General features: G+C 43.5%; 1 protein-coding gene across 1 annotated transcript; it reads left to right on the top strand.

The window, feature by feature from the left end:
* The first annotated feature begins 9,261 nt into the window (after nucleotides 1-9,261).
* scp2b (sterol carrier protein 2b) lies at nucleotides 9,262-18,257 on the top strand. The gene is made up of 5 exons (XM_039651979.2): nucleotides 9,262-9,420; nucleotides 9,858-9,957; nucleotides 11,837-11,966; nucleotides 15,265-15,344; nucleotides 17,662-18,257. The coding sequence occupies exons 1-5, from the start codon at nucleotides 9,326-9,328 to the stop codon at nucleotides 17,755-17,757; spliced, it is 501 nt and encodes a 166-aa protein (XP_039507913.1). The 5' UTR covers nucleotides 9,262-9,325; the 3' UTR covers nucleotides 17,758-18,257.
* The last annotated feature ends 2,003 nt before the right edge of the window (nucleotides 18,258-20,260 follow it).

Here is a 20,260-nt window from a genome sequence, read left to right as displayed (position 1 = left end):
GTTGTCTATTTTGATTTCTTAATTCACAGGTACAGAAGAAAAAAAACACCAAAGGTAGATGAAAAGTAAACTATATTAAGCCAACTATAGCTAAACTTGTGCCTTCATTATTTCAGAATAATTTCATTCTTTTGGAGTTCAAATTAATACACAGGATATTTATTTTTAACCGTCACAATAATATTTTGAGCAAACAACATTAAATAAGATATATATTGTGCATTTTTTCCCAGGGGGCTGTTCCATAAACCAAGATTAGAGTATAAACCAGGCTTATTTCGGTTAGTCAGGCTTATTTTTGGTAGATTCGGTTTCATAAATCAACCTTAAAAAAGTTCAAACTCAGTTACCCCGGCAACTTCCGGGGCAGGCTAACTGTCAGGGTAAGGCCCTGTTTACACGAGAACGCTCGCGGGTGAAAAATATTTTATTGGATGTGCCTTTCGTTTACACGGCGACAGCGTTTTTGAGGCTTAAAAACGCAAAAAAAAAAGTGAAACCACCCTCCAGAGTGGAATTTTTAAAAACGCTCCACCGCCGCGTTTCCGTGTAAACTGTAAACGGTAAAAAAGCAAAAGCCAGCTTGACAGTGAAGGTTGTACGCTGGCGCTGCGCATGGACTTGGTGTGGTTGTAGTATGCACTCCTAGCCGCCTGGAGTGCATACTACATTGAATTTCACACACTTTTGCGTCACCATTTGCACGCGGATTTCCCACACATAACGCGCGTCTAAACGCAAAATAAAAAGTGATAACGCAACGCCACTTTTGGGTTTTCTCTTCATAATCGTTTTCGTATAAACATAAGTCTGAGTTCAGGCTTAACGAGCATACCATTTTACTCACCGGAGGGTTGTTCTATAAAACAAGATTAGAAAATATGCCAGGCTTATTTTGGTTAGTCAAACTTATTATCGGTTAATTCTGTTACATAAAGCAAACTTAAAATAGTTCAAACTCAGTTACCCTGGAAACTTATGCTGGGAAACGTCTCGGTTACGTATGTAACCCTCGTTCCCTGAGTAGGGAACGGAGACGTTACGTCAGAAGTGACGGAGATTGGGGGATTTCGCATAGAAAGCCAATCCTCTTCGAGTATTTAAACACGAGCCAATGGCATGCAATGCCTTGGGGCTGCGGAAATTTGCATAGCGTACTCCGCCCTACTCCGTGAGTATAAAAGGAGGAAGTGAACGCAACCGCAGTATGTCTTCGCTGAGGAGCCAAGACTGAACTCGGCATCTACCCAGCGATACAGCAGAAGTGGCAGGGAGACGTAACGTCTCCGTTCCCTACTCAGGGAACGAGGGTTACATACGTAACCGAGACGTTCCCTTTCGTAGTCACTTCGAGTTACGTCAGAAGTGACGGAGATTGGGGGTCTGTGCCATCACGCCATCTTCAAGATGTCTTCCAGTGCCCTGCGAAAGACTGAACCCCCGAGCCTTACCTCTTTTTTTTTTTTTTTTTTTTTGGGGATCCGACTTTGACACAGGATTACCAAGGTACACTGGGAAACATATCCCGAAGGGGACATGCTACCAGCTGCCTACCGAAGGGAGGACTTATGAATACACATATGGCCACATAGGGACGCATATGGAACACTGGAGTACCAACCGCAGGTGGCTACAGATTTAAACTCCAGGGGTGGCAGATGGCTTGCCAAGGGAAGACACATGCTCAGAGAGGCTTACAGTGGATAATACACATGAGACGGTTACCATGGGGAACCGTGCGCATGGAGGCACCTAGCTAGCATCCAGAGCAACGCAGTGGTGCCCGCATCGTCGGTGCTGGAGGACTCAAGACTTCAATGGAAGAACTGAGGAAATATCGCACTTATCCAGTCCGGGGAGTGGAGTGGCGAGCAAGCGAAGACACCTGAGCGGATCCAGAACTGGCCGAAACGAGTACGTGAGAGGATACCGGCTCAATTCGCAGATTATAGAATCTGTCGAAGGTGTTGGGTGTCGCCCAGCCTGCAGCTCTGCAGATGTCTGTTAGCGAGGCGCCGTGCGCTAAAGCCCAAGAGGAGGCTACACTCCGAGTGGAATGGGCCGTCACACCAAGGGGGCACGGAAGGCCTTGCTGCAGGTAAGACAAAGCAATGGCATCCACTATCCAGTGGGACAGCCGTTGCCTTGAGAGAGCCCTTCCCTTCTGGCTCCCTCCATGACAGACAAAGAGCTGGTCTGAGGTCCTGAAACACTGCGTTCTGTCGACATAGGTGCGGAGAGCACGTACCGGACAGAGCAGTGCCAAGGCTGGGTCTGCCTCCTCCGGGGGCAGCGCTTGCAGGTTCACCACCTGGTCCCGGAAGGGAGTGGTGGGAACCTTGGGCACATATCCAGGCCGGGGTCTCAGGATCACGTGAGAGTAAGCCGGCCCGAACTCCAGGCACGCTTCGTCAACGGAGAATGCGTGCAGGTCCCCCACCCTCTTGATGGAGGCCAATGCAACCAGGAGTGCTGTCTTCATGGACAGAAACTTTAACTCTACCGATTGCAAAGGCTCAAAGGGATGCCTCTGCAGAGCACTTAAAACTACCGAGAGGTCCCAAGAGGGTACGAGGGGAGGACGAGGCGGATGCAGCCTCCTCGCTCCCCTCAGGAACCTGATGACCAGGTCGTGCTTCCCTAAGGACTTACCTTCCACTGCTTCATGAGAAGCGGCAATGGCCGCGACGTAAACCTTAAGGGTGGAGGGCGACAGCCTGCGCTCCAACCCTTCTTGCAGGAAGGAAAGCACGACACTGATCGAACATCTCCGGGGGTCTTCTCCGCGAGAAGAGCACCAATTGACGAAGAGGTTCCACTTCAACGCATAAAGGTGTCTCGTGGACGACGCTCTTGCGGAAGTGATGGTTGCCGCCACCGCAGGTGGCAGCGAACTCAAACCTGCCTCGTCCCGTCCAGGAGCCACACGTGCAGCCTCCAAAGATCGGGACGAGGGTGCCACAGAGTGCCCCGTCTCTGAGAGAGTAGGTCTTGTCTCAGAGGAATAGGCCAAGGAGGTGCTGTCGCGAGGAGCATGAGATCGGAGAACCACGTCTTGGTGGGCCAGTAGGGGGCTACCAGCAAGACCTGCTCCTCGTCCTCCTTGATCTTGCACAACACCCGTGCAAGGAGGCTCACTGGGGGAAACGCATACTTGCGTGGGCCCCGTGGCCAGCTGTGCGCCAGCGCATCCGAACCGAGAGTGCCCCAGGTCAGAGAATAAAACTGGGCGCAGTGGGCTGAGTCCCGGGAGGCGAACAGATCTATCTGTGCCTCCCCGAACTCTTTCCAGATCAGCTGGACCGACTGGGGATGGAGTCGCCACTCGCCGGAGATAGGGCGGACCCGAGACAGCTCGTCGGCTGCCCAGTTCCGGTCTCCAGGAATGTGAACTGCACGAAGGGACCTCAGGTGCTTCTGACTCCATATCAAGAGGTGGCGGGCGAGCTGCGACAACCGGCGCGAGCGTAGACCCCCCTGGTGGTTGATGTACGCTACAGCCGTAGTGTTGTCTGAGCGGACAAGCACATGCTGGCCCTTGAGCAACGCTCTGAAGCGGTGCAGGGCGAGCCGTACTGCCAGCAGCTCGAGGCAATTGATGTGCATGAGGCGCTGGGCCCCCGTCCAGGAGCCGGCGGCTGCATGCCCATTGCACATGGCACCCCAACCCGTGGTAGATGCATCCGTGGAGACGATGAGATGCCTGGAAACTCGCTGAATAGGGACGCCCGTCCGTAAAAAGCTGAGGTTCGACCACGGGAAGAAGGTTCGCCGGCATGCCGGAGTCACTGGGACTCGGAGCGAGCCGCGATGCCATGCCCACCTCGGGACTCGATCGCGAAGCCACAGCTGAAGCGGTCTCATATGAAGCAAACCGAGCGGCGTTGCCGCGGCCGCGGATGCCATATGCCCCAGGAGCCTCTGAAAAAGTTTCAGTGGAACCGCACTCTTGCCCTCGAACTGACGAAGACAAGTCAGCAGTGAGTGCGCGCGCTCGTTCGTGAGCTGCGCGGACATGGCGACCGAGTCTATCTCCACGCCGAGAAAAGAGATCCTCTGCACGGGGCAAAGTTTGCTCTTCTCTCGGTTGACCCGAAGGCCCAGACGGGCTAGGTGCCGGAGCACCAAGTCTCTGTGTTCGCAAAGCTGAGCTCGAGAGTGTGCTAGTATCAGCCAGTCGTCGAGATAATTCAGGATGCGAACCCCGTGTTCGCGAAGGGGAACAAGGGCTGCCTCGACGATCTTCGTGAAGACGCGAGGGGACAGAGCTAACCCGAATGGGAGAACGGCGTACTGATATGCCTGGCCCTCGAAGGCAAACCGAAGAAACGGTCTGTGTCGAGGTAAGATGGACACATGGAAGTACGCGTCCTTCAGGTCGATCGCTGCAAACCAATCCTGATACCGAACACATTCGAAAATGCGTTTGGCCGTGAGCATTTTGAACGGTAGTCGATGGAGAGAACGGTTCAAAATGCGCAGGTCCAGGATCGGTCGTAACCCACCGGTCTTCTTGGGGACAATGAAGTAGGGGCTGTAAAACCCGGACCTCACCTCGGCTGGAGGGACCGTCTCGATTGCACCCTTCGCCAGCAGGGTCGCAATCTCCGCTCTCAGGACTGGGGCATTGCCACCGACTATCGTGGAGCGAACTCCCCTGAAGCGGGGAGGAGACCGTGCGAACTGAATCGCGTAGCCGAATCTGATCGTTCTGATGACCCAGCGGGATACCCCGGGAAGCGCTAGCCAGGCTTCCAGGAAGTGAGCCAACGGGGTCATGAGAACCACAGACGTCCCCCCGGAGGGGCAGCGTGGCGGGTCGACTGGCACGCGTGCAGGAGTTACCCCGCTCGGATGCGTCGAAGCCCGCTCCCCGACAGAAGGGACCAGGGAAAGCGGAGCGTTCCACGGGGGTCCGTTCTGCCGGGGGTCTGGCGAGAGAGGGGGAAGGGATTGGTGTAGCCCGGGGACGACACACGCACCCTTCCGCGCCCTCCGAGACAGAGAGGAGTGAGTGGGCCGACACACTGGGGCATCGGGGGCACTCACTCCAGTCTGTGAGCTCAGTGAGGATGTCAAGTCTTTCATTAACCAGTTCAGGGTGCTGCCCACCCGTGGGTGAGCAGCGGGGAGCTGAGAACAAAAGATTCTCCCCCGGCCCTCCACCGGGGGAAGGAGGGGGCCTGCTACCGCCTCCTGGGAAAGACTCGAGATCGACACTGAGCCGCCCGTGTCAGGATCTTCGCTTGGCCTGGCGTTTAGCGGGGCGAGCGGCCTGAGGGGGCTGTGACGCCGGCCTGCGGCCTCCTCGACGCCGGGGCCCGGGTGAAGGCTGCTGCTGGGGCCGGGCGGGAGGGAGGGGAGCCGCAGGGGGGCGTCCTCGGCGGCGAGCAGGGGGAGGCACCTGTGCCGACGACTGGGTGGAGGCAGCAGCTGGTCGTCGGGGCAGGATGTGTTTGATGGCCTCCGTCTGCTTCTGGGCGGTGGAGAACTGTTGGGCGAAGTCCTCGACCGCACCGCCGAAAAGGCCAACCTGGGATAGCGGAGCGTCGAGCAGACGAGTCCGCTCAGCGCTCCGCGTATCCGCCAGGTTGAGCCACAGATGACGCTCCTGAACCACGCTAGTGGCCATCACCTGACCAACGGCGCGAGCAGCCACTTTCGTTGCCCGGAGAGCAAGGTCAGTGGCGGACCGCAGTTCTTTGAATGCCGTCGGATCAGTCCCGCCCTCGTGCATGTCTCTGAGCAACTTCGCTTGGAAGACCTGCAAAGTGGTCATAGCATGCAGAGCGGAGGCCGCCTGTCCCGCCGCTCTGTAGGATCGCGCCGCCATAGCAGACGAGAACCCACAGGCTTTGGATGGGTGCTTAGGATGACCGCGGGTGGAAGCGCTCTGAGGACACAGTTGCATCGCAACAGAGCGCTCCACCGGAGGCATCCCAGTGTACCCACGGGCGGCCCCGCCGTCGAGGGGGGGAAAGGCGGGGGAGAGATCGCGCTCTCGAGTGGACAAAGGAGCCCCCCAAGAGCGCGATAACTCCGCATGCAGCTCGGGGAAAAAAGGAATTGGAGTCGGCCGTGGCTTTGCAGCGGCAGCCTTGTCCAAAAACCAATTATCCATCCGTGAGAGGTCGGGGCAGGATGGAGGTTTCCATTCTAGCCCGATACTCCCAGCGGCTCGAGACAGCATGGCCGTCATCTCGGGATCTGACGCGGACAACGCTGGGACTCCCGAAGGAGGCAACGCAGCCGGATCTTCCTCTCCCGAGGAATCAAGCCCGCCTAGTGATGCTGTAATAGACATCGCATCATCATCTGGGGCGCTGCTCGAAGCAGCCGGTGCCGCCGAAGAGACAACCGACCGAGTCGAACTAGCGCCCGCTGGCTCACGCACTGAGGCGGGAGGTGTGGCCCGAGGAATCGTCGGGGCTTTATCCCACACCGTCACCGTTAGATCGCCCGGTCCCCGGGTCGACGGGCCCCCTTTCGTGAAGGAAGCCGATCGAGTAGGGGGGACCGGGGCTCTCACTCTAGTGAGATCATTGAGCCGCGACCTCAGTGTGGAGATGGTCATGGTCCCACAGAAGGAACATGAGTCATCCACGAACGCTGCTGCTGCATGCTGAATGCCCAAGCAAACAAAGCAGCGTTCGTGACCATCAGATAACGACAGAAATCTACCACATCCAGAAGGGCACGGGCGAGCCATCTTTAAAAAGACGTGCCGCGTGCAGCTCTTTTACAGAGAGGAGAGAAATTCACTCTTTCAGCGCTGAGGCTACCAGGGAGAAGCGCAAAGTCTGGCAAACCACTGCACAGATCGCAGGCAATGCAGAATCTCGCTGGGTACCGCCGTCACACCAACACTGAAGAGGACGCTCGTCTCGAAGAGTCTTGAATCAGCTTTGAGGAGTGAAGAGGTTCTCTTGGCTCCGAAGCGAAAACATACTGCGGTTGCGTTCACTTCCTCCTTTTATACTCACGGAGTAGGGCGGAGTACGCTATGCAAATTTCCGCAGCCCCAAGGCATTGCATGCCATTGGCTCGTGTTTAAATACTCGAAGAGGATTGGCTTTCTATGCGAAATCCCCCAATCTCCGTCACTTCTGACGTAACTCGAAGTGACTACGAAAGGGAACTAGCCTGTTCCGGGGCAGGCTAACTGTCAGGCTAAGTCTGAGTTCGAGCATACCATTTATTCTCACCTGCTGGTATTTCGATGTCATTTTATTTTACTTAAACACTATTAATAATTTTTTTTTAAAAAATAAATAAGGAAATGTACTTTACTAATACATGTAAGAAATTATAAGGTAAAAATACACTAAGAAATGTTCAAAACTTGTGTATTTAATTGGTGAATTTGTTTAATGAGTTTGGTAATTAATGAATTAAAAGTATAAATAGGGAGCTGAACTCGTTTCCAAACTTAACCATGGCGTGTCCTTTCATATGAGGTGGTGGATGAGGGAGCTATAGTCTTGCGGAGGGCATTTCAAAGACAGGTCAGACCCAGACCCATTGGCATTAAATGACTACCTGTATGAACGATATAGGTTCTCAAGAGATGGGATTGCATATATTTGTAGATTACCAAGCCCACACATATGCAAATAATTCCACCGGCCCCTCAACTTTCTCCTTAGTTGAACAAACACACAGAAGTCAAAGTATTTAATGTGATTTATCTTCATTCAAAGTGAATCTACCTCTTAGGGTTGAAAACACACAAATAAATGTTCTGAATGATCAAAAAGATAATGTTTTTTTTTTTCCTTTTTTAAAAAAAATGGTAGTTCTGCTTGCATTTTTCTGTAGCTGTTGAATTTCCAGCTTCGACTTCCTCATCTTCAGTTTTTTATACTGGATGTCGATATCAATTGCTTCCATTTATTTAAGGCGGTATCGTTTATACACTCCTTTTATGTTTTCTGGGTTCTGTAGCAACAGATTTAAGTTATTTCATTGAATACTCTTGTAACATTGTTTTCATTTCTTAATACTCACTTTGTCACATGTGGTCCCAGACTGACAGGGCTCTAGAACAGTGTCAGCATCCTGAAAACACATTATGATCATTTTATCACACAAGTACACTTTTTAATATTCAATACATAGCATGGATAGAACCTGTGAGTACCTCAGGCCTCCTTGAACATACAGACACAGTCTCCTCATCCTCCTCAACTGATGGGCCTTCTCCCTGTGACCACTGATTAAACTCAGGTAAACTCATTAGCTTACATGACTGATTTAAAAGGTCTCATACATACTCACAGGCAACATGATGTCTGGTGGATCCATAAGAGTATTGATAGAAATATATTGAAGATATACAAGAGGTAAAACGATATAAATACTGTTCGTTTTCTCACACAAACCGCTTGTTTCGTGTCTTAGGCCATCAATGTGTACTTACATTTACGAGTCATTAAATCATGTTTAATTTTGACTTCTCTGTGCATGCTCTTTGGTGGACCCCCGACTAATAGACAACAACGGTTTGACTGAAAAATGTCAAAATTGAAAATAGGCCTACTGTCGAAACAAAGACACCTACATCTTGGATGCCCTTGAGGTAAGATAAAACATACCAAAAATTAATTTCAAAGTGAACTATGCCTTTAATATTAAACCCCCCTAAAACAAGTACAGTATTTTGATCTTGTTTTTCTCTCTAATTTATGTTTTTTTCTTACAGTAAATGTTCTATCTTTGTTAATTATGCAAACAAATAAGTGACTAACATAAAAGGTATGCTGCTAAACAAGCACGCCATCCCAAATACCACCGATCGATGTCTGTCTGTCTTCTAAAGGGTGACATTTCACTCGGTCCGTCAGTTTAATGAGATCTTGATGCTAGAATAGAAGATGAAACCCTGTAATGAGTTGTAGTATTTTGGTTATTTATAGTAACCACTAGGTGTCATTGTATTATAAGTGTTGTGTTTGATCTATGCTGGAGGTATGGTGTGTGTGTCTTGCAAACAAACTAAGTAAAGTATTGACTTGAATTTTATAAATGTAGTTGTCCGCTTTCTACAAATATACTACATGAGTGGAGTTCATTAATTTGCTGCACATCTAACTATACAGATCTTGGAGATTATAACAACTTTTTTTGTTTGTTTGTTTTTTGTAATGCGTTTTGACTTTTTAAAAATCAAAGAGCTTAAAGGCACTTCTTTTTCTCCTTGTATGCATACTTTGGGAGTAAAAACGCTAATTTTGCCTCTCAATCAGAACTGAATAATCAATCAGTGTTTGATTATTCAGGTCTGGCTCGTGGCCACAGAACACGGAAGTAGCGTTCAGAAATACAAATGTATCGCCGATTGTTGGATTGTCAGCGGCCTTCTGATCACCTGTCCGTCTGCTGCTCATATTCACCAACAATGCGTGTCCCACAAGTGTCAAGGTGAGGAGGATGATGATCTAACCTGTGTTTACAATGTGCTTAGCGTGTGTTTGATGATGACTCTGTGTGTGACTGCATCCTATGGAGGTCATTTAACTTCTCTCTCTGTGTGTGAGCCATTTATTACACGATTTCTGGATTTGATTAGCTAGGGTGACCATATTTTGATTACCAAAAACCAAAACACTCGGACAACTCAAACGATACTCGAAGTTTACTCAAAGATACCTTATTAATTTCAATACATTTAAAGTAGGCTATGCCTCCTCTGTATGGATAGAAAATTGTTATATTGTTATATGAAAACAGGACAGTTGGTCACCCTAGATTAGCTAATATGAAACATTTATTTGATGTTATGATGATCTGTCTAGCTTTCCTTTTTCTGTGGATCACACTCATGAGCCATATGTTGAGTGTGTCTCTTTCCTTCGCAGCTCTCCACAGATCCAGGCGCTGTTGACCAGTGCATCCTCAGGTCTAGAAGGCTTCAAAGCTCACGCTGTCTTCCAGGAGATCAATAAAAAGCTGCTCGAGGTACGGGAAAGCCTGCTTGGGTTCATTCATCTGAATTCGTCGAGGTAAATCCTCTTTACACCTCAGCGTCTCTGCCGGAGGACACATCAAGATGGATCTGAATTGGAGTTATTACCCAGCTTTAATCATGTCGTCAGTGATCCGCTGTCAGGCCTGCTTTTGATGTATAAGCTTTTTATTCAGACTACAAAGTTATTGGGTGGATCATTAAACCCAAATCCCTTGGTTGTATCTAGACGATGCTTTTCATGTCATTTCATTTGCAAGTCAGCACATACTTGATGAATCTGCAGCATATGTGTCCACCCACACCACACACTACAGCTTTATACCTCAAATCAAGACCGCTCAGCCTCGTCACCTGGGTTTAGTTATTCAGTTATTCGTGCCCTGGATGTGCATCCCACAAATCTCCATCAACTGCAAGATGCTATCCTATCAATATGGGCCAACGTTTCTAAACAATGCTTTCAGCCCCTTGTTGAATCAGAAAGGGGGTCAAACACATGTCATGTATATATACACTACGTTACCAAACCAAGAGGCTATACCACCACAAAACAGATTCAATACAAGCATAATAAAACGTCATTATGACCTTCTGAGCAACCCCAAAAAGTCTCTGTAAAAAGTACATTTTCTGTTGCAACTTTCGACACAGATGTACATGCACCTCCAATGAAAGTTTGCACTGCAATTTTTTTTTTAAACTTGGTGTATTAGTTTGGTTTCCAGTCCAAAAATCAAAAATATCTTAAATTAAGAGGAATTTTCTGAAAAATAAACAAATAATAATAAAACAAATAGTTTGTGCTTAAAATTACCCCATTGGCAGATCGTTTTGCTTACTTTAAATTTGTTTGCTCTTAATTTGGGCCAGGGATCAATATCTTTTGTAATTTTATTACTTTATTTTATCTAGATATTTGCACTGGAAACAAGACAAAAATACTGAGTAAGAAAAACATTTTTTTTTTTTTGCAGTATAAACCTAGGTATTTATACGAAGTAACTTGTCTAATGGGGTTATTGTTGCGAGACGCTAATAATCTCTTACTATCAGCCACGTTTCAGCTTCTTAGTTAAAACCTCTGCATTTTCCGATCATTTTCACTCCATTACTCTCTTCAATGCAGTGTGTAATTTTACGAGTACATTAATGTCTGGCTCTCCCCGGCTGAGTGAAGCGCTTTATGTAACGAGTGCCACGTTTCGCCGTTGTTTTTCAGCTGTTTATGACTCTTCTTGTGTGTGTAAAAAGGCAAACGAGTGTAGGGTGGAAATGTTGTTTTATATGCAAAGCAAGTGATTTTATAATCTCTTCAATTTTAAAATCAAGTCTTTCAACCGATTTTATTTTTCCTGATCCTGCTGCTCCTTTTTGATGATCTTTTTGTGTTATAATATAAATATAATGGGTAATACTTTAGTTAATGGGTGTGTGATATTGGAAAAAAACTGATATTGCAATTATCATTGTCGGGGAGTGAATTTGCATTGAAAATAAACAAATTACAAGCCTAGATAAATACAACAGTGCTTTGTTTTTCACAGTATTCAGATACAGAAATTGAATATGTACATAAATGTAAAGGGCTGGATCTTAAAAATGTTGAGATTAACATCAACTAAGATTAATTAATGCTGTCGAAGTTTTGTTCTTATTTGGTACAACGAAATTTTACTGTAAAGTGTTCCCATATAACGCAAGTAGCTTAAAATAAAATGTACACATTCATTTTTGTTTGACGGAAAGATATCTCTTCATCGTTTAAGTTTAGCTGCGGTTCACACAGTTTATGGTGGGTGTGCAACTGACGGCCTCTCTGGTGTGTGTGTGTGTGTGTGTGTGTGTGTGTGTGTGTGTGTGTGTGTGCAGGACGGAGAGCAGTTTGTGAAGAAGATTGGAGGTGTGTTTGCCTTCAAGGTGAAGGACGGGCCGGACGGAAAGGAAGCCGTCTGGATCGTCGATGTGAAGAACGGGAAAGGCTCTGTTGATAATGATGCCGGTGAGTGTGTTTCTCTGTTATTAAGGATGCGGATGATGCTACGAACATCTGTGAACAGCGGACCTCTCCTAGTTCGTTGGTGTCTCGGGCTGGACGTGACATTCTAGTAGTTATTTACATGAAAGTATCTGTGGGTTGAAGGAGAGGTTTGTACTCTAAAAAATATTGGGCTGTTTTGACCCTTTTTTGCGTCAAATATGGACCAACTTAAACATTGAGTTAAATATAATTTAAAAATATAACCATACAAATATAATATTTGTCCATATTTGACCCAGAATTGGGTTAAAACAACCCAACATTTTTTAGAGTGTGACATTTTCCCCAGTAGAAGATGCGTCTTTCTGAAAAACACACACACCAAAACGCACTCAAAATGAATAAATAAAAGTTAAAGATGCAGTGTGTAATGTTTAGAAGCATCTAGTGGTGAGGTTGTGAATTGCACCCAACAGAAGGTGCGTTGGCCGACAGGAAATGATGTCGTCCTTTCAGCTGAGAGAAGCCAGTTCAGCAATGAGGTTTCTTTACAAAGATAAATTATGAAATTTGGTTTACTTAATTATTCAGTAAAACGATATTGTTACTTGTTCATCATTGTGTCAGTGTTTTATTCGCTGACTTTAGCTAGATTATTTGCACAAAGAACAACATAGTGATGAAACGCGTGTGTCCGTTTAGGGCTCCTGTAGAAACACGACAGCGCATTTCAGTATAAGTGGACCCGTGGTGTGTGTGTAGATAGAAATGGCTCATTCTAAGGTAGCTAATAAAAACATAACGGTTCATTATGTAAGGTCTTTATACACCACTGAAAATATAATTATGTGTATGATTTTGCATTTCTGGCAACAGAAATCCTAAATATTACACAATGCATCTTTATATAATACACTTACATCACAGTAGTCGTACACTGAGTGGCAGTGTAAGACTGAACAAGTTTTAGGGCAGAGGGATATGATGATATTTGACAATGATATAAGTGATCATCCATCTACCTACAGTATGTTGTATTTAAAGTGTTGTTTAGCACTATAACCTGATTCCTGGCCTTATTAGATAAGTATTAAGGATCACTGTCAAGTTCAACTGCCTTTAATTTAAGAAGATAATCTTCTTTTTTACTCCCAGTGTCCTTAAATCCTGTCATGTTGCAGGATGCTTTGCCATTCAGTTCGGCTGAGTGAGTGTGTGAGAAAGTGACATCATTGCATACCCTATAATCACAGGTGTGTGTGTGTGTGCGTATCCACGGCCATGAGATTAGTGTGAAGGAAGAGAGTAAATTAAAGCAAGTGAGAGTGTGTGTTCGGTCTAATGACCAGGATTAAACCCACTCACACATGCCGGATTCTGATTCGTTGTGTATCGAGAGGTAAAGACATCATAACAGCAAGTGCTAAGCTGCATCGTCACTGTTTTTCACCTCTCACCCCGATAAATGCCCCAATATACTAAAATATTGTTGGTTTAACTTAAAAAATGAAGTAACCTGGTTGCCTTGAAATTTTAAGTTGATTGAAATGGAAAAAGTGAGTGATTGATTTAATCACCAGAAACTCAAAATAATAAGTTATCTGAACTAAATAAATTATTTAAGTTGATTTGACACAAGAAAAAAATGTTGTGATAACAAATCTTGAAAATATTTTTTTACAGTGTAGCGAAGGTCTTTTTTGTACTTCACTGGGGTAAAAAGTTGTTAGAAATAGTTATACCGTTAGCAAACATCCCAATACTGTCGGGAGCGAATATGTAAATACAGGTGAAACTCGAAAAATTCGAATAATCGTGCAAAACTAATATGTTATGTAGACTAATTACATGCAAAGTGAGACATTTCAAGCCTTCATTTGTTATAATTTTGATGATTATTATGGCTTACGGATATGAAAACCTTTTCACAATCGAGATAGCCTCGTTAAAACCAGTTATGGTCTGGCAAAGCGTCATAGACAAATCATTTCCAGAGGGGCGTCACCAACGGACGTCGCGGGTAGACCTAAAACCAATCAGAGCGCTGAAGGAGATGACGTATGCAGAGCGGCCAAGTGTTGTTTTTTGCTCGGTTTTTAACAAAAAGGAAACGTTCAAATCGCTTAAAACAGAGGCGATAGCTGATTCGAAGGAGTGATGTTCAACGGCGGGGTCCTTATTTGTGATGTAAGCTACAAAATCTGCTTCAAAATCCCAGCGCTGTCGTCATCGCGTAAAGCCCGCCCCAACGTTTCTGATTGGTGCCGCGATTTCGACGGATTGGAAATGGGCTTGAATATACGGAGCCCCCCTAGTCCCACTTTGGCAATAAAAATTAATTATAACTATCTCGTGGCCTCAAGATAGAGTTAGTATCTTGAGGCCACGAGTTAGTATCTCGAGGCTAGAGCCAGGCCGTTATATCGGCTGGCCGATATTATCGGCCGGCCGATATTATCGGCCGATATTAGACATTTTCTAAAATATCGGTATCGGCAGTTATAATGGCCGATAAATGAATATTTCAAAAATAAAGAAAAACGGATGAATCACGCTTCAACCATGTCATGAGTGTTGGAGTTGTATAGTTTGTCCACCAGAGGGCACTCTACACTGTCCCTGTTGGCAACACTGGTGCCACATCCTGCAACCTGTTGATCCAGCCAGAGTCGGGCAGAGAGAACCAGTTATGCGTTATCATAATATTTTAGTTAAAACTCATAATTAACTACAAATAACTAATGTTAGGGAAATCTGTTAATATTTTGTTGCGCGTTTCTGAAATAAAAAAAAAATACTAATAATATCGGCCGATATATCGGATTTTAAAACCAAATATTTGTATCGGTATCGGCCTTCAAAATCCTGTATCGGTCGGGCTCTAGTTGAGGCCACGAGTTACTATCTTGAGGCCACAAGATAGTTATAATTAATTTTTTTTGCCAAAGTGGGACTAGGGGGGGGGGGGCTTCGTATGAATGAGCTCTTTGCCAGACTAACTTTCAGAGCAAATCTAAATTTCCCGGAAGTTGTCCTGGTTTTCCCAGGCTACAATTGAGACACTTTAGCTTCACTTTTCAGGGCCAGAGCAATAAATAAACCAGAGCTGGTTTCCACATCAAAGAAGGCGGAGCCTCAGAGCCTCACTTATTACATAATAGTGTTTTCCAGCCGGAGCCAACTTTCCCTGAAAGCAGCTTCAAACCTCCGAAATGAACTTATTTTTGGCCTGATTTTGAAATAACGTCACTCCAGTTTGTTCTTCGATCTCATTTTAAGTATGTTGTGATCTTCAATGTTCTCCTTTTGTGTTTCTCAGAAAAGAAAGCAGACTGCACTATTGCCATGGCCGACTCCGACCTGCTGGACCTCATGACTGGAAAGATGAATCCACAGACCGTAAGTCGAGATGAAGCTCAGAACCCTCAGTCTGTTTCAGATCAATCAACCGTCTATCCTACTTTTCAGTTACAAACTAGACTGTAAAAAAGATCTCCCCGCATTAAAAATACATTGACATCTACAAAACACACTTAATTTATTTGAGGAATTGGGTCTTATTTTAAGCAAAAATCTTTTGAGTTTAACTTTTTATTGATGCTTTTCAATCAGAGAGTTACTTAAAGATGGACAATACAGTATTTGTTTCAGTATTAACCAAGAAATCCAGCTGAAAACATAAGCATTCATTACTCTCTGAGTCAAATCTTTTGAGTTTTAAACAAGAATTCAATATTCTCTGAAAACTATTCTTCATATGTTGTGCAGTTTTGCTAATCTAGTAAATTGGTATTGTTTTAGGTGTTTAGTTATTTTTACTGTTCACAGTTTTTCATTCATCTGAAGGTTTTTTTCTCAATTTTGCGGTCAAAGTTTGTGTTATTGAAACTTAATAGCTCTATTCTTTAAGGATAACGATGCCAAAGGCAACGGTAAAGACACTTATTTATAATGAGACACAATGAGAAAAATGTATCGCGACTTCCACTAAAATATGAAGCAGCACAACGGTTTTCAACTTTGATAATAATCAGAAATGTTTCTTGAGCATCAAATCCTCATATTAGAGTGATTTCTGAAGGATCATGTGACACTGAAGACTGGAGTAATGATGCTGAAAATACAACTTTGATCACAGTGATTTTAAATTGAAAGAATATTTCACAATATTACTGTATTTAGCCTATTTTAAAAACATTACAAAATCTGACTGACCCTACATTACATAATGGTAGTGTATGTCAAATAAAGCAAGTTTGTGAATGTCAGTATATCTTTATAATGTTATGAAGTTATAATGGCATTATGATATATTATATCTATAACTTTTAAGCATATAATATCCTGGAAAATAATGTTTTGAAGCCTAGAATGGCTGTAAAAGCAGATCTCTGGCATTTCCAAGTGGTTTGTATGGTTATAATTATGATTCTGGCTGATCTCAGTTTGGATTTACCACAGAGACTCATCCCACATACCCAGTGTTTTTCTTTCTTTGACACTGTCTTGCGTAGGTTTGCATAAGAGCTGCACCTGCATGTGCCGGTGAATTCGAATCAGTATTGCAATTCACTATTGAATGAAGATATTTTGTTTTTCAAGGCCTTTCTTGTCACGGAGCATTTAAAAGCACAGTATTGTGTAGCCTCCCACCCTTCTTTTGTGCATTGTCTCAAACCCGCCAACTGTTTTCCATGAACCATTGCTCAAAAACACTCGCTCTCCTTTTCTAATGCTGGTGGCCTGTGTTTAGAGAGATAATGTCTGGATCAGAATGAGTTTCTTTCCATGCCTCCAAGTTTCCACGCTTCCTTTAAGCAAAGCTGGAAAAGCCACAGATGGAGCGAAAGACATTTTTGACCCATTACAAACCATTTAACCTGCCGGTGCTCAACTGGTTCAGTTTCCAAGTTCACTATTTTTATTTATTTAATTTTTTTTAGCAGGAGACACATTTTAAATGCTCAATGTTTGGATTTTTTTTTTTTATATATATATATATAGATATTTGTGATTTTAAAATATTGTAGAGTTTACTGCATTCGTGATTATCAACCTACTTCCTAAGTTATTCTAAGAAAATAAACAAAATCTCACATTTTTAGAAAATATAAGTAAACAACTATACACAATGAAAACTAAACTTTGAAAAGTGCCATTATTCTCGCATTCAAGTCTCAGCCTTTTTTCTTCTTCAGTTTTTTCATTTAAATTTGAACGTTTCCCGCAGAATTCCGTTAATGGAATGTTCAGCGTTCAAACTCTAACAGACAGTGATGACATTATTGTAATGTTTGTATGAGATGTATATTATTTATTTTGAGGGCTGAATGGTAACTGGTCTTCTGTCTTGAATTTGTTTGCATATTTTTTAATGCTATTGAAAAACAAAATCAGTGCCTTTATTGTAAAAGAAAATAACGTTCTGCGTTGAAAGCTTACTTACATTTTCCTGAGATGCTTTTACAAGAAGCAATTTGAATGTCAACAAATACAAATGATAATTTCAAAATCACTGTTGTTCAATAAACAACCTCCCATTTAGGGGGAAAAAAAAAAAGAAAAAGCCCTGGATGTTGTTTTTAAGAGACAAAACCTTTTGTATTTAAAGCCACAGAAAAATCTTCTAGGACCACAAATGTATTGCTGTGTCTCAGGAGGTTAAGATCTTCAAAATCAATTTTAATCACGGTTTCATGTCCTCTCGTTCATGCAGGCGTTCTTTCAAGGCAAACTAAAGATCACTGGAAACATGGGAATGGCCATGAAGCTTCAAAATCTGCAGTTGCAGGCAGGCAAAGCCAAACTGTAAGAGGCGGAGCCAATTGAGGTGAGGGCGGGGCCTTGAGTAGCTCCTCCCACTGAGTTCACTCTATCAGAGTAGCAGCACAGGAGTCTGAGACCGGATGTGTTTCTTTCTGCGCTGTAGTTGTCAGCCTCTTTCTAACCAGAAATAGTGATAGTTCACCCAGAAATGAAATGGTTATTGTTTACTCGCCGTCGCTTTCTAGAAGTTTCCCATAAAAGTTACTTCTCATGTTGCAAAAAATGATTTTCTTCCTCAGTATTTTTTTTTCTTGTTTTCCAGTACAAATATCTAAACATTATTAAACCATGATACATTTACTCGAAAAGCATTATTAGTCAGAAAACAAGACTTTAAAATAATGGGGTCAGAATTATGAACACAATTTAAAGGAAAAACAAGATCATTCTGAAAAAACATTTTCTTGTTTTAAGCTGTAAGTCACTTCGTTTTTATACGTTTTTCAGAAAATAAAACATTGTTAGCTATTTGTACTGGGAAACAAGACAGTATAGTCTTCTGGAGACTACAACAATGAACTTTATACAGTCATATGGTTTTTAAGAAGGTGAGTGAATGATGCCAGAAATCTTATTTTTGGGTGAATTATTGGTAACGCTTCCTTTTACAGTACAGTACTTACCTAGACAGTACTGGCTAATATAAGGTAAGTACATGGAACAGGGGTAGGTTCAGGGTTAATACTAGTTATTACCCAGTAATTGTAGTTACTAAAATAAGTACATAGTATTTACATGGGTAAGTGGACTGTAAAAGGAAGCGTTACCGAATTATTTAATGATGAATCTCTAATAGATACTGATAAGTACTATGGAATTAATACTGTTCTAATAAGATCGATTTGATAACTTTGATATGGTTTTCCTTTGTTTGGCATCCTGTTTCAACTATATATGTGTTTGTGTGGATCTATTTCCCCAATGTTGATAAAACAGACTAATTAGAAACATGTCCATCAAATCAGTGTATGGGTATATATTTTAATGTATCCTTCAATTATTATTGGAGCTTCATTTCATGTGTCTCTCTCATGGACATCGCTGAATCCTCCACATCAGATGCTAAAATACTTTTGTACTAAATAAACTTAATCTTTCTCATGAAAATGGGTACTGTCTGTTTTCACGTTCTCTGTAGATGGATGATGTTCTGTATGATGATAAGAGGAGAAAAGCCTTCAGTATATTAACATATTAATACACGGTATATTATAGCCTTCTATATTAATTGTAGAACCTCAATAAACAGGTTATTTCAAGAGGATTTAGTCAGTAATACGTGTAATTTGAGTTACAAGGTTGATAAGGGAAGGGGGAGGTGACAACCGGCCAATGTTAAATGTAAGTTACTGTAATAATAAAATAAACATAAACAACAAAACGAAAGTAAAGTGGCAGCCCCTCATGGACGACTGCCACACATAAACATAAGACAGTCCAGACCTGGTCCTCTCTCTTCCTTCACTGTCATCACTCCTTTTATCCTCGGGGCCGGTGTGGTTCATCGGAGGTGTCCAAGACCCCCATGACTTTTGTCGCACTTGAACCATGAATATACAAAAAAACATTTGAGTGGATTGGAGGAGTTTTGTGGTTGAAATTTAAAAAAAATTAACAAATATTTCCCTCTCGGGTCAATTTGACCCCTATATGAATGAATGAATGGAATGCGAGGAATGCTTCAGTACACATAGAAAAATCTTTAAAATTCTCAAAAGTCAAACTATAAAATGTTTTTTGGAAAAGTTGTATTATTTTTAATGTCTACATGATTACCTGAATGCATACTGAAGAGAAGTGACTTTAGGACCCAGTGGAACAGCTCATTTGCTCCAAATAGAGCTATAAGGCAATCTAGGGGCAAGAGTCATCAAATATGTTGCTTTTTTCCCCACACGAGGTCAGCAAAGACACCCAATGTAAGATGTTTTGAGCTAAATTAAAAGGTTTAGGCATGAAATTGTGGGTTATTTTTATGTGCTTTTTGTGTGGAATGTGCTTAAAATACTACAATTTTCTTGGTTAAATCTAGAAATTTAAAGGTAAAAAATGTACAAAATCTCCCCAAAAATTGCATGAAAAAATATCAAAATTAAATTAGATTTCTGGACACAAAAAAGAAGTATAATTTTAGGGCTTTGGGGGAAGGATGAGGGTTAATTATTAATGCTTCACACTTAATTTAGCAACATAAACCACCGCCTTTTCTTTTTTGTTGTGTGCTCTGATCATGTTGAAGCTTGTTTGCCTGTAAATCATTCTCTTGCTCTTCATCTCTTCTTGTGAGATGTGTGTGTTCCAGCTCTCAGAAGTTTCCACTGGCCGGTGTCCAGTCTGCCACGCTTTTGTTTTTCCTTTGAAAACTTCAGCTGAAACACTAAATCCCTGAAACTGTGAACGACCTCTGACCTACATTCCACAGCTGAGACCTTTTCTCTTCCCTCACAAACCTTTATTTCTTCCAGATCTGTATCTGTATACTGTATTGA

Source organism: Pimephales promelas, chromosome 20 (genome assembly GCF_988280905.1).
Source record: "Pimephales promelas chromosome 20, fPimPro1.hap1.1, whole genome shotgun sequence".
Taxonomy (NCBI): Eukaryota; Metazoa; Chordata; class Actinopteri; order Cypriniformes; family Leuciscidae; genus Pimephales; species Pimephales promelas.
This window is presented reverse-complemented; position numbering and strand designations above follow the sequence as displayed.